The 11,461-nt window shown below is 31.4% G+C and overlaps 1 protein-coding gene across 1 annotated transcript; it reads left to right on the top strand.

Annotated features, from left to right (window-relative positions):
• Nucleotides 1–279: 279 nt before the first annotated feature.
• LOC114418563 (indole-3-pyruvate monooxygenase YUCCA2-like) lies at nucleotides 280–3,998 on the top strand. The gene is made up of 4 exons (XM_028383986.1): nucleotides 280–1,418; nucleotides 2,295–2,543; nucleotides 2,742–2,864; nucleotides 3,295–3,998. The coding sequence occupies exons 1-4, from the start codon at nucleotides 717–719 to the stop codon at nucleotides 3,502–3,504; spliced, it is 1,284 nt and encodes a 427-aa protein (XP_028239787.1). The 5' UTR covers nucleotides 280–716; the 3' UTR covers nucleotides 3,505–3,998.
• The last annotated feature ends 7,463 nt before the right edge of the window (nucleotides 3,999–11,461 follow it).

Here is an 11,461-nt window from a genome sequence, read left to right as displayed (position 1 = left end):
TCCCAAAAAATCATACTTGGAATTGACTGGCCTTCTACGTGTCATGTCCACTTTTTATGTATTTAGTTGAAAGTACTATTCTACAACCATCAATAGGATCTCTGAGTGCTGATACTTGTCTTTATAGCTAGCATATTTGCTCTCCCCCTAGTGAGTTTTTTTTTTAAAGAAAATAAAATATTCTTGGGTATAAAGATGTCCTACATAACCAAACCCCTTTAACACACTCATGAGCACTACTGACCATTTCATATATATATATATGTACATATATTTAACCCACTATACCCCAGTACAAATCCCTTGTGAATAACAACCTTTATTCCTCTACTTTCTTTCTGTCCATAAGTAGAGTTGCTCCGTATGAGACTCTCTTGCTTCCCGCTTTCTCCTCCAATGAAACAAAACCAAACTTCAAACTCTCAGTACCCTCAGTTTGCTGAAGCAAATTAGACCTTCATAATATACCCTATTTCCAAAATCCAATATTCTTCATAACATCAAACCATCCATCATCTTCTCATCTCATCAGCTCAATTCTTTATAGGAGGGGAGAGTTGGTGATTAAAGGAGTTGAGTTTCTTTTATGGTTTTTTTCACTTTGATATATATAACTTCAGCACCACCTAAACCTTAGTAGCTAGGCTTCAAAGTCTTGAAATAATCTACCTTATACCCTCCAAACTCTCCACCATTTTTTTTTCTGGTTGTTCTTCATGGACTACTTGAAGGAACTAGAAGGAAAAAGTGTCCATGATTGTTATCACCAGCACCAGATAAAGATGAGTAAAATGGCAAGCCCTATATTTGTTCCTGGACCAGTTATAGTGGGAGCTGGTCCCTCAGGGCTAGCTGCAGCAGCTTGCCTTAAACAGAAAGGCATTCCAAGCCTAGTCCTTGAAAGAGCTCAATGCTTAGCTTCAATGTGGCAGTTCAAGACTTATGACCGCCTCAGGCTTCATCTCCCAAAGCAATTCTGCCAGCTCCCTCTCATGCCATTCCCCAAAAACTTGCCTTCTTATCCCACAAAACAGCAATTCTTGGCCTACCTTAAGGCCTATGCTGACCACTTTGACATAAAACCTGTCTTCAGCCAGACTGTGGTCAGTGCTGAATTTGATCATGTGTGTCATCATTGGAGGGTCAAGACTCAAGGAGTACTCAAGAAAGAGGACACAGCAGAATATGTTTGCCAATGGCTTATAGTTGCTACTGGAGAGTGCGCTGAGGAAGTAGTGCCTCAAATTGAAGGGATGGGAGAGTTTGAAGGGCAGATTGTACACACTTGCAAGTATAAGAGTGGAAACAAGTTTTGTGGGAAGAATGTTTTGGTGGTTGGTTGTGGGAATTCAGGCATGGAGGTTTGTTTGGATCTCTGCAACCACAATGCTCGCCCTTCCCTAGTGGTTCGAGATACGGTGAGTTCACTTCTGAAAAAATAATTGCTTTAATTTTTTTTGGTAAACTAAACATGCACTTAAACAACTCATTATATGAAACATGCTAAAGATCTTCCACCATTCTTAACTAGATATTAATAGTAATTAATATAATTGAAATGTTTATACACATAAAAAGTATAGTGAGTTTTCTGTACTGAAATAGAGAAATTTTATGCTGCACTCCAAAATTTAAGAGTTTTGGTACTGTTATTGAGAAATTCTCTTTCTCTCTTCCTTTCTCTTTCTTGATGCACTCAAACTCATTTAACTATTGGTTTAGTACCAACACCCTTACATTTTATTAAGGGTATCAAAGCCCAACTCTAAAGAAAAAAAATCTTAGTTTGAGATGAAATATAGAAAAATATATAGAAATAATAATGTAAATATGTTCCTGTCTAAATCGTCATAGTGCTCTGATAGTCAATTCTGATAGACCAATTGATCTAAGGCCCATGTTTTTTTGACAAAGCTGGAAACTGGAGAGTGAACACAGCCTGCTAACATACTATACTATATTTTGCAATAACTAGCACTCTCAAAAGAGTTTGTGTCATTGTTCTCTCTCACTTCATTCATTGTAACTCGTTTGCATGCGCAACAAGGTCAGCATCCCAAAACCTTAGAATAATATGTCCTTTGAGTTCGAGATCAATCTTTTTTGTCTGCACACAACCACTGTGTGTCAGTATTCACAGACACAACACTGGAAGCATGAAAAGATTATTGTCATTAGTCTCCACCCTGGTGTCTACAATTTCCTAAAAAGTTTCTTAAGCTATCACCTTTCCACCCCACTTTTTAATTTTTAATGTGATATTGAGATCTTTTCTTTTTCTCTTCATTTTGCAGGTGCATATCTTGCCACAACAGATGCTAGGGAAATCAACTTTTGGTTTATCCATGTTCTTGCTCAAGTGGTTCCCTATACGTTTTGTGGATCAATTTTTGCTTCTAATGTCACATCTCATGCTTGGAGACACAGATCAATTTGGACTTCGCCGTCCAAAACTTGGTCCTCTAGAGCTCAAGAACTTGTACGGAAAGACACCAGTTTTGGATGTTGGGACACTCACTCAGATCAAAAATGGAAAAATTAAGGTAACACACATAATAACATTACTCTTGTATGTGCCAATCAAATCCAAAAGAGCTCTCATCATAGCTATCTAGCTTGTTTTCTTGTCTTAATCAACTAAAATTGCTTTTTCCTCTAAGGCAAAGGTTTCAAAGAAAAAAAAAAAGACATTTTTTGTTTCATTGTTTCCAACATTAGACCTTGTCCAATTATGTGTATAGGTTTGCCGGGGAATTAAACGACTAGCACGCAATGCGGTGGAGTTTGTTGATGGAAAAGTAGAGAACTTTGATGCCATCATTCTAGCAACTGGTTACAAAAGCAATGTACCCTCTTGGTTAAAGGTGCTTCCTTTAATTCTTTGTTGCTAACTTAATTTGGTATTGTTTTGGTATTTTGTCTAATAAAAGTAAATTTTCATTTAATTAATTGAGTAAATAGTCCACAATAAAAATATTTTCACTATTAACTAATTATAAATTTATTACTTTTACAGTAATTATTTAAAAATTTATATCACAATAATTTCTTATCAATTGACCATCCAAAATTTTTATACTAACAATATATAAAAATTAAACTCCAATTAATTTACTTAGAATTTCTAAAATATCATTTATTTTTTAGAATTGTGTTTAATAATTTTTTTTAGAGGAGAGATTCCAGCAAAAGCTGGACAACACTGGCTTGTTTACTCTCATCATTGATGGTATTAATAATGGAATATATGTTATAATTGGCATATTGATTGGGCTAGAAATTTACTATGAGCAGGGCAGTGACATGTTTAGTGAGAAAGATGGGTTTCCCCGGAAGCCATTCCCAAATGGATGGAAAGGTGAAAATGGACTCTATGCGGTGGGTTTCACCAAACGTGGCCTGCTTGGTGCATCTATTGATGCAAAGAGGATTGCTGAAGATATTGAACATAGCTGGAAAGCTGAGGCCACGCATGTTTTGGAGTTCCCTTGTCCACTTGCGTGATGTGGGAAAGATATATGCAAATGTTTTAGGATTAGAAAAAAAAAAGGTATGGCCAAGCCTCTTGGTGGTGCCTTTTATTTGACACAATGCTTTGTACCAAACAATTTCTCTCCCATTTCGGTGCAGCAGCCTCAAAAGGGAAAAAGGAGTTTGAGAAAGAAAAGGAAAAACAAAAAAAAAACAAAAATGAGAGGGCATATATATGTGTGTATAGAATGTGTGATTCCTATAAATCCATTTTCACCAGACTGGGAGATTGGGTTGGCGACCAATTTGATATGTATTTTTAGTTTGGTTGGGTTGAAATTAACTGAATATTGTCATGTTACACATTTGTATATTTTGTACATTGCCTTATCTACCTAGTTAGCTAGTTGATTTTTTTGAGAAAAGGGGCTGTTGTTATAGTTTTTGAGCCAATAGAAATTATGTAATGTATCCATCGATTTGTCCTTGTTCTAATTATTTATGAGAGAATTGCAAGCTTTGCTATATGTATGCATTGTATATATCTAGCTAGTAATTAATTAGCTGGGAGCACAGGACCATAAAAAATCTTAATCTGATGGAGAACATTGGAAAAAGGCATTCAAAAAAGAGAAAAATCCAATAGCATCAAAAGAAAAGTCCATTAAACTATGGAAAGGTCCCAATTCCCATGAAGATGAAAGTGGCCCTTTGATTATCTATACGACTTATGCAGGTTACTTTTTTCACAATATTTTACTTGTAAAATAAATTACTTTAATCGTTATCTTCATTGCCAGGCCTTTTCCATCGTTATCAGGAAAACGGACCACATTTTGCTGTTAAAAGTCCACAGAATGTCTTCCACGGTTTAGTTTTGATTGATCTCTGCCAATGCCAACACGTCGATCTATTAATAATAAATGAATGGCAAGCTAATATGGTTGAAAATTAAATCCAGTGGACATGTATACTGTGTGCATAAACTTTCAATTCAAAGATAAAAGAAAATATAATTCAAGGGACACTTGGAATTAATTTTTTAGTGATAATTTGGACCCCATTCTTAGTGAACATAAGTATTTTTTTTAGTTAAATGTTTATGGATCTTGTTACTTTTAAGATTCTCACTTGATTAATGCATGCCTAGCTAATTAATATGAAACTTCGATCACCAAATTTTTTTTGTGAAACTTCATCACTCACACCCTTTTCTAAATAATTTGTACTTTTTAAGTTGATGAATATGTAGATATTCATGCGAATACTAAGAAAAATATATACTGTGGACCTTTCAATAAATATAGGGGCAAAATTATATATTATTCAAATTAATAAAAATATAGTTCTTAAATTTATACTTAACAAGATCATTTTTAAAATGATTTTTTATTCGGTTTTTTAAAATGACTGTTTCTTTTATATTTTAATGTACATTTATTTTTTTTATACACTATATATCAATATAATTTTTCTTACAGAAATTATACATACTAGATGATAATTTTTAAAGTAATTATTGCAAAAAAAAAATCATTTATGATTGAATGATAACATAATGTTTTTACCCTGTTAATGCATTTTGATTAAAAAAAAATACTTTAAGCTTCATTTTATGAAAAATGAAGATACACACATATAGGATAAATTCCACTTTACTTCCTTATCTGCACGTTGCCAACCTACGCCTCTATACTTTGTTTTTTTAAATCACTAAACTCCTTCATCCCTTATTGCTTGATTTACTCGTGGGTTTAGGCACATTAACCAAAAAAAATTTGGTGTTGTTATTAACCACAATTTAAACCATTGTTAGAACATTTTTCACTTTCATCTATAAACTTTAGAGAGTGTAGTGATTAAAAGAAATTACACACATATGCTGTGTGAGAGAGAAAAATTAAGTTACATTAGTGTTGTTAGACTTAAGATTCATTTAATAACTTATATAATATTTTTTTTGAAGAAATGTAATATATTTCTTATTGAATCAACTATTGAGTTTTAAACAATTATTAGCTTACTTGACTATGTCAATTTTTATAATAATAATAATTATTATTATTATTTGTTAGGTCTTTGACAGGAAATCCTTATAGAAAAATTTATAAGATTAATTCTCTAATCGGGGTGGTAAGTAGTTAGGCAAAGCCCTCCTCAGGCTACAAAATTTAAGATTCAAATCTCTAAACCATCTTTTTTTTTTTTGCTGAATAAATCTTAAAACTATCTGTGGTCGTGAGCTTGACTATCTTCTTATTGCGATCGATCATGTACTTTTGACTATTCCTTATTATTAAAAGTTTTTTTTTTTAAATATAACACAGACAGACATATAATGCAAGTAACGTACACTAGTTATACATAGTATAGAGGACTTAATTAATTTATTGTTTAGACAAAACCCCTTGCTAGCTGGTACAAAAATATTTCTAGAAAAGAGATAAACCGCAAATGATTTAGATTTTAATTGAAAATGACAAATTTAGCTATATATAAAGGAGAAAGTTAGTTACGGTATTAAGATAAAGATATGTTGGTGTGTTTTATTCCGACCGAGTAAGAGTGTTGGTAAGCTTATTATACACAGAATCTTAAGCCTTTGAAAGAAGACGAATACTCATAAGCAGTGAGTAAGTTCCAACCTTAGCTTGCAGCCTGCACTGCACACAAACATTGCAGACTATCAGCATCAAGGGTTCCCTTTTCCAGTGGTACAATCCAAAACAGGACCACCAAAAGTGTTCCCTACTAATTATTGCCTGCCCCATGAATTTTTCTTAATTCCATCCTTAACAACCCCTTAATTCTTTCCCATCTTTATCTTCTTTTGTCCCTTAACCTATCATATATCCCATATTATTGATTTCTTATTCATCATAATCAAAATAAAAATATTATGTTCATATAATATCAAAGCAAGAAAAGAGCCAACATATGAGCAATGATTCCTCAAGATAATGCATCCATCTCGTCTCTTTTTGGATTTGAGCACGTTTCCTCTCCCCCACTAACATCTTTCTTTTGGTTTTTATAGATTGGCCCTACTAGCATTTTAGTAGGATATATTGTTTGATCATAGCAGGGTTATATGTTGAGAGACTTTAATATATTTATTCACGGTCTTTGTTTACTATATATTTGGGTAATAATTTTATTTATAAATAAAAATAATTTTTTTACATAAAATAATTGATTTTAGGCTTTGGGATATGACCTATAATCCTATATATTTATCATATCATCACTTTTTTTAAGAAAAAAAATATTAATTAAAAATATAAAGAATACTTTATCCGATATGTAGATTTGTACTGAAAAACATATATATGTAAGTAACTGCCTAACTAATTCGTTGCCCAGATTCAAGCATATAAATAAGCACCTGGGTATATGAACTCAACTCTAATCTTATTCTCATTCCACTCTTTTCTCTCAAACACTAACTTAGGCATCATAATGCTTGCAGGTGCACCCCAACATCTTGTTCCACAATTAGATATCAAGGTCTGACCAAGATCTTCGTCATAGAACTGTATATCTGCCATTTCCAACAAGCAGATTCCTTAATTTTTTTATTTTAGTATAATAATATTTAGCATATATATTTATTTTGATATTAATTAAGTCGGATTAAGATTTTTCAAGAATAAATATATCTAACTTTTAGTATCTTCATGTCGTTCGGAAATTTATAATTCAAACTAAATTATTTTTTGTTTTTTTATCAGTAAAATAACATATATTAAAAGGGGTATAAGGTTCATACTGCCTATAAGACTTTCGTGCAAAGTATAAGGTTCATAGACCCTTCGTAAAAGGAAAAAAGAAAACCCTTTCAACTTGATATTATCTAAAAACCAAAACCTAAATTTTATAAGGTTCATAACATATTCCACATTTGCAATATTGCGTTTAAAAATAATGTTATTTCTATGCAACCATATAGATCAAATGAAAGCAAATCACACAACCGCCACTAAGACCTTATAAATCTTTCCCTGTTAGACCATAGCGCAACTAAATTGCTTTTTGTGAATGATATATATGATTCCTTACTAGAAAAAGATATATCCAAATTTTTTTATTTCTCTAGGCTTGACTGCATATATATAGGGGCATTAAAGTGACAACCAACTTCAAACTAATGCAGTGAAATTTCTTATGTTCAAAGAAAAGGATAGCGAATTTGATTATGTAGTGTCTTATTCTATCTATTCCAAGAACTGTGATAGTGATAATGTTAATGTAGTGATAGTAATGAAGGTAGGGTGGGACGGCGATGGCATAAGGACTAAAGATTGAGACAAACATTACACTCACAACTTGAGATGATTATGTGTATGCGCTTTTAGGTCAAAAACACTTTTCAGATTGAAGCTGAAAATTCATACTTTCATTGAAACAAGCATACAAAACGCATTTTAGTGTATTTAGTTTAATGTTACATAACGAAATCAATGACTTTGATTTCAAACTTTCAAAAGTACTTTTCATATATGATCAAATTTTGTTTAAAGACTTCGTTTTTTTTTTTTTTTTGCTACAGAAAATATGAATATGTATTAATATAGTGATACAAGAAATACCCATAACAGTAACATAAAGGTTGCAGGATCACAAAACAAAAGCAAAGCCCCCTGTAGGTAGCTGGTTTAAAGACTTCGTGTAAAGTTTATATAATGTACATCCTATCAGCTTATTCCAACCATGTCAGTAACTTATTTATTCTTTTAGCATGGAATGATATATAGCTAGAAATTTATATAATCTTATTGAAGGTAATCATGCATTTCGTTGTCAAAGTACAAACAATGCAAGCTGTGTTACAATACTTAAACAACAACATATTTAATCAAAACAATCACATTCTTATAAAGTATACCAAAAAAAAAAAGAAAACGTGAAGCCCAAATATCATATGACATGATCAATAGAATACTACACATTAAAATTATAAGATATGAATTTATTATAGTACATTATAAAATTTATAAATATTAAATTAAGAGAGAAAGAAATCATGTTTTAAAAAAATGAGAATAAAAAATAAAATACTATAACTATCTGATTATTGTGATATTTTATTCAAATAAAAATTTGAAAAATAGAAGTTGCTATAAAATATAACTAAGAGTAGTTAAAGTGTTTACCATACATTTTTGTTTGATATAGATATGACATGACAAGTATCAACGTTTTTTTCTTATCACATCCCACCCTCTAATTATTTTCAGGGTTAGGAATATTGTAGTGATCAAGTCTAAGTCTAGACAACTATTTCATTATTATTAGCTGGTACATGCATGAGCCCAAACTGTCAACCAGAGATGACATTAAGGGTCGAAGGACTTACATATATATGGTCCAAATCGCACGTGACGCCATAGAAAATTAACCCCTACTCAGCTTTCATATTGTACTGTGCAGGTATACAGGATGCTGGTGCACATGCTCTTCAATCTATACCATACATTTTGTATTTGTTTATTTACTGCCTTTAATAAACGTGGTCCAAAAGAGATTTATTGTAATAACCATATGATTGATCAGTGTTATATATCTTTCTCTAGGACCATTTGCCATTAGTTTTGACGAAGGAATGCATGACCACTGACGATGACTTTAATTTGCGTCTTTACACTAGGATCGTTACTATTTTGCCCAACTATGTATGGAGGAAAAGAAACGCACGTAGAACTATAAGATAGCTCATCTTCAAAACCATGTCTTGCAAATATGTCAGACATAGCTTTTGCTTATGATCTTAATTATTAAGTTACAACCTACAAGTCCAAGTTTGGTAGACATAAGACCCACACAGTGTAAATACTCATTGAGGCTTCTTTTTTTTCTTATCATATTATGTCACTTACTATATCTATATGTCTCTTTTATCTAGCTACTTCTACTTCTACTTCCGAGTGTCTAAGGTTGTTTCATCTTTCACGCCCATACTAGAAGGCAATTCAAAAAAGAAACAAAAGAAAAATAAATGTAGTTTAATTAATAGGTGATATGATATAATAATAAGAAAAAAAATAAGAAGTATCAAATAAATGTTTATATTGTATGTGTTATATATGGAAGCTTCAACTTAAGTTGGTATTGCTTAAGCAAAACAATATTACCTTGAAGACAACTGTTATGAAAATAACATTTGTTTTTCAATTAATAAATTAACATTGCTTAACCAAAAGCAATATCAACTCAAGAACAATTATTATGGAGAGTACATTAACTTGCTCTATTTTATCTCACGTCATAACACTCAAATAACTTTGACAATCAAGAACTGCCTTAAGAACATCTATCTTGCCCACTAAAAAATGGAATATTTTAGGAATAATGATGATTGTGTAAGAATATTTATAGATTAACATTAATCAATTATTTAGAATGATTTAGAATTATTAAATTATTAATTTAATTATAATTAGCAATTGATAATTGATACAATTAATTAGGAATCGTGGATTGGATTAAATTAATTGAAGAGAAAAATAATCTAATTCAATCACTTCATTTCCTATTCCTTGAGCATCCAATTAGTTTAATTTTAAAATCAAATCTAATTTATTTCAATTTAAACTAAACTGGTTTCAATTTTTCAAAAGAGTACTAATATTAACATAAAATATAAGATACTAAATTAGTCTACTAGTAAACACTGCACCTCGTATATATTTTTTGAAAGGCCACTACACCTCATATATAACTCACAGCATAGTTCAAAATATAAATTCAAATTGTAATTTGAAGATAATTTTACAAACTTTAAAAGAATAAATATACAAAAGATAACAAATTCTTAATTAGTTCATACAAATTCTCGATGAATACATAGCCGTGCATGTAGCCAATTAATTATTGAACAATCTTGAATACACAACATAATTCTCAAATCGATTTTGGATTGGGTCAATTTTTAACTTTAGAAACCAAAATTCAATTCAATCCGATGAAAACAATTGTGTTTTTTTTTAGTCTTTGGTTTGTTCAGTTACCGATTTTCCAGTTCGGTTATTACGATCTACATTGAATTGTAAATTTGCAAATCTAAATTAAAATCATACTTCTTAGAAATTACTAAAAAAAATAGACATATAAATTATTTTTTACCATTTACATATAGCAATACTATTATCAATCTCATTCTTTTCTTGAAATCATTAGTAAGGAGAGCAATTTTCATTTTGGTTCATCAAGCAACTATTTTTCTTAGTTTCTATATTAATATACATACTTATATTGAATTTCCGTAATATACTTTAAAGGCTTATATATTTTACGGATACATACGTATTACCAAAATATTCAAGGATATATATATCGGATACGTGAAACAAATTAAATTATTCATGCTTCATGGATACAAATACGTAAAGAAAATTAACATATCAGTGTTGGGTAGTCATAATCAAAATTCACCAGACATAATTAAAAGTGTAGAAACCCTAATTAATACAAAGTGAAAACCTGGTGTACATAAACTAAGAATGAGAAGCTTTGGGACGTAATCTAACTTTCATGGACGTGACATGACAAACAACGATATTGCATCATTTGGGATAGAGGTTTGGCGGGCTAAGTAACTATAAGTAAACCCTAAAACAAGGGTTGTCCGGGATCTAGGAGATTAATTGTTTCTGTATTCTTTGATAACCATAAGAACAAAATTATGGGGGACTTAATAATGGTCCTTTACAAATTACGAGATATTTGCCGAATCTATGCACACAAAAGAAATGGCCACCAGCACGATGGTTGCGAAGGTTGGCATGGAAACGGATCTTGGCTAATGGCTGTGTTGCAACTTTATTACGTGTAGATGAAAGGGGCAAGACATGCAGGCGGGTGAGCGTGTGAGTGTGAGCATGACCAGTCGTCAGAAGCATTAGTTAGAGATGGAAAAAGAAGGAAGGAAGAAAAACAGAAGAGGGATATACACGTATATGGAACCAAAGATTCTTGGGTTGTGTACACACTA

Source organism: Glycine soja, chromosome 7 (genome assembly GCF_004193775.1).
Source record: "Glycine soja cultivar W05 chromosome 7, ASM419377v2, whole genome shotgun sequence".
Classification (NCBI taxonomy): domain Eukaryota; kingdom Viridiplantae; phylum Streptophyta; class Magnoliopsida; order Fabales; family Fabaceae; genus Glycine; species Glycine soja.
This window is presented reverse-complemented; position numbering and strand designations above follow the sequence as displayed.

Bases quoted from the DNA above. Each gene is read 5' to 3' on its own strand.
- LOC114418563 (XM_028383986.1), top strand. From the start codon at position 717: ATGGACTACTTGAAGGAACTAGAAGGAAAAAGTGTCCATGATTGTTAT. The intron at 2,544-2,741 runs GTAACACACATA...TTATGTGTATAG, and splicing joins TCAAAAATGGAAAAATTAAG to GTTTGCCGGGGAATTAAACG. The intron at 2,865-3,294 runs GTGCTTCCTTTA...TACTATGAGCAG, and splicing joins ATGTACCCTCTTGGTTAAAG to GGCAGTGACATGTTTAGTGA.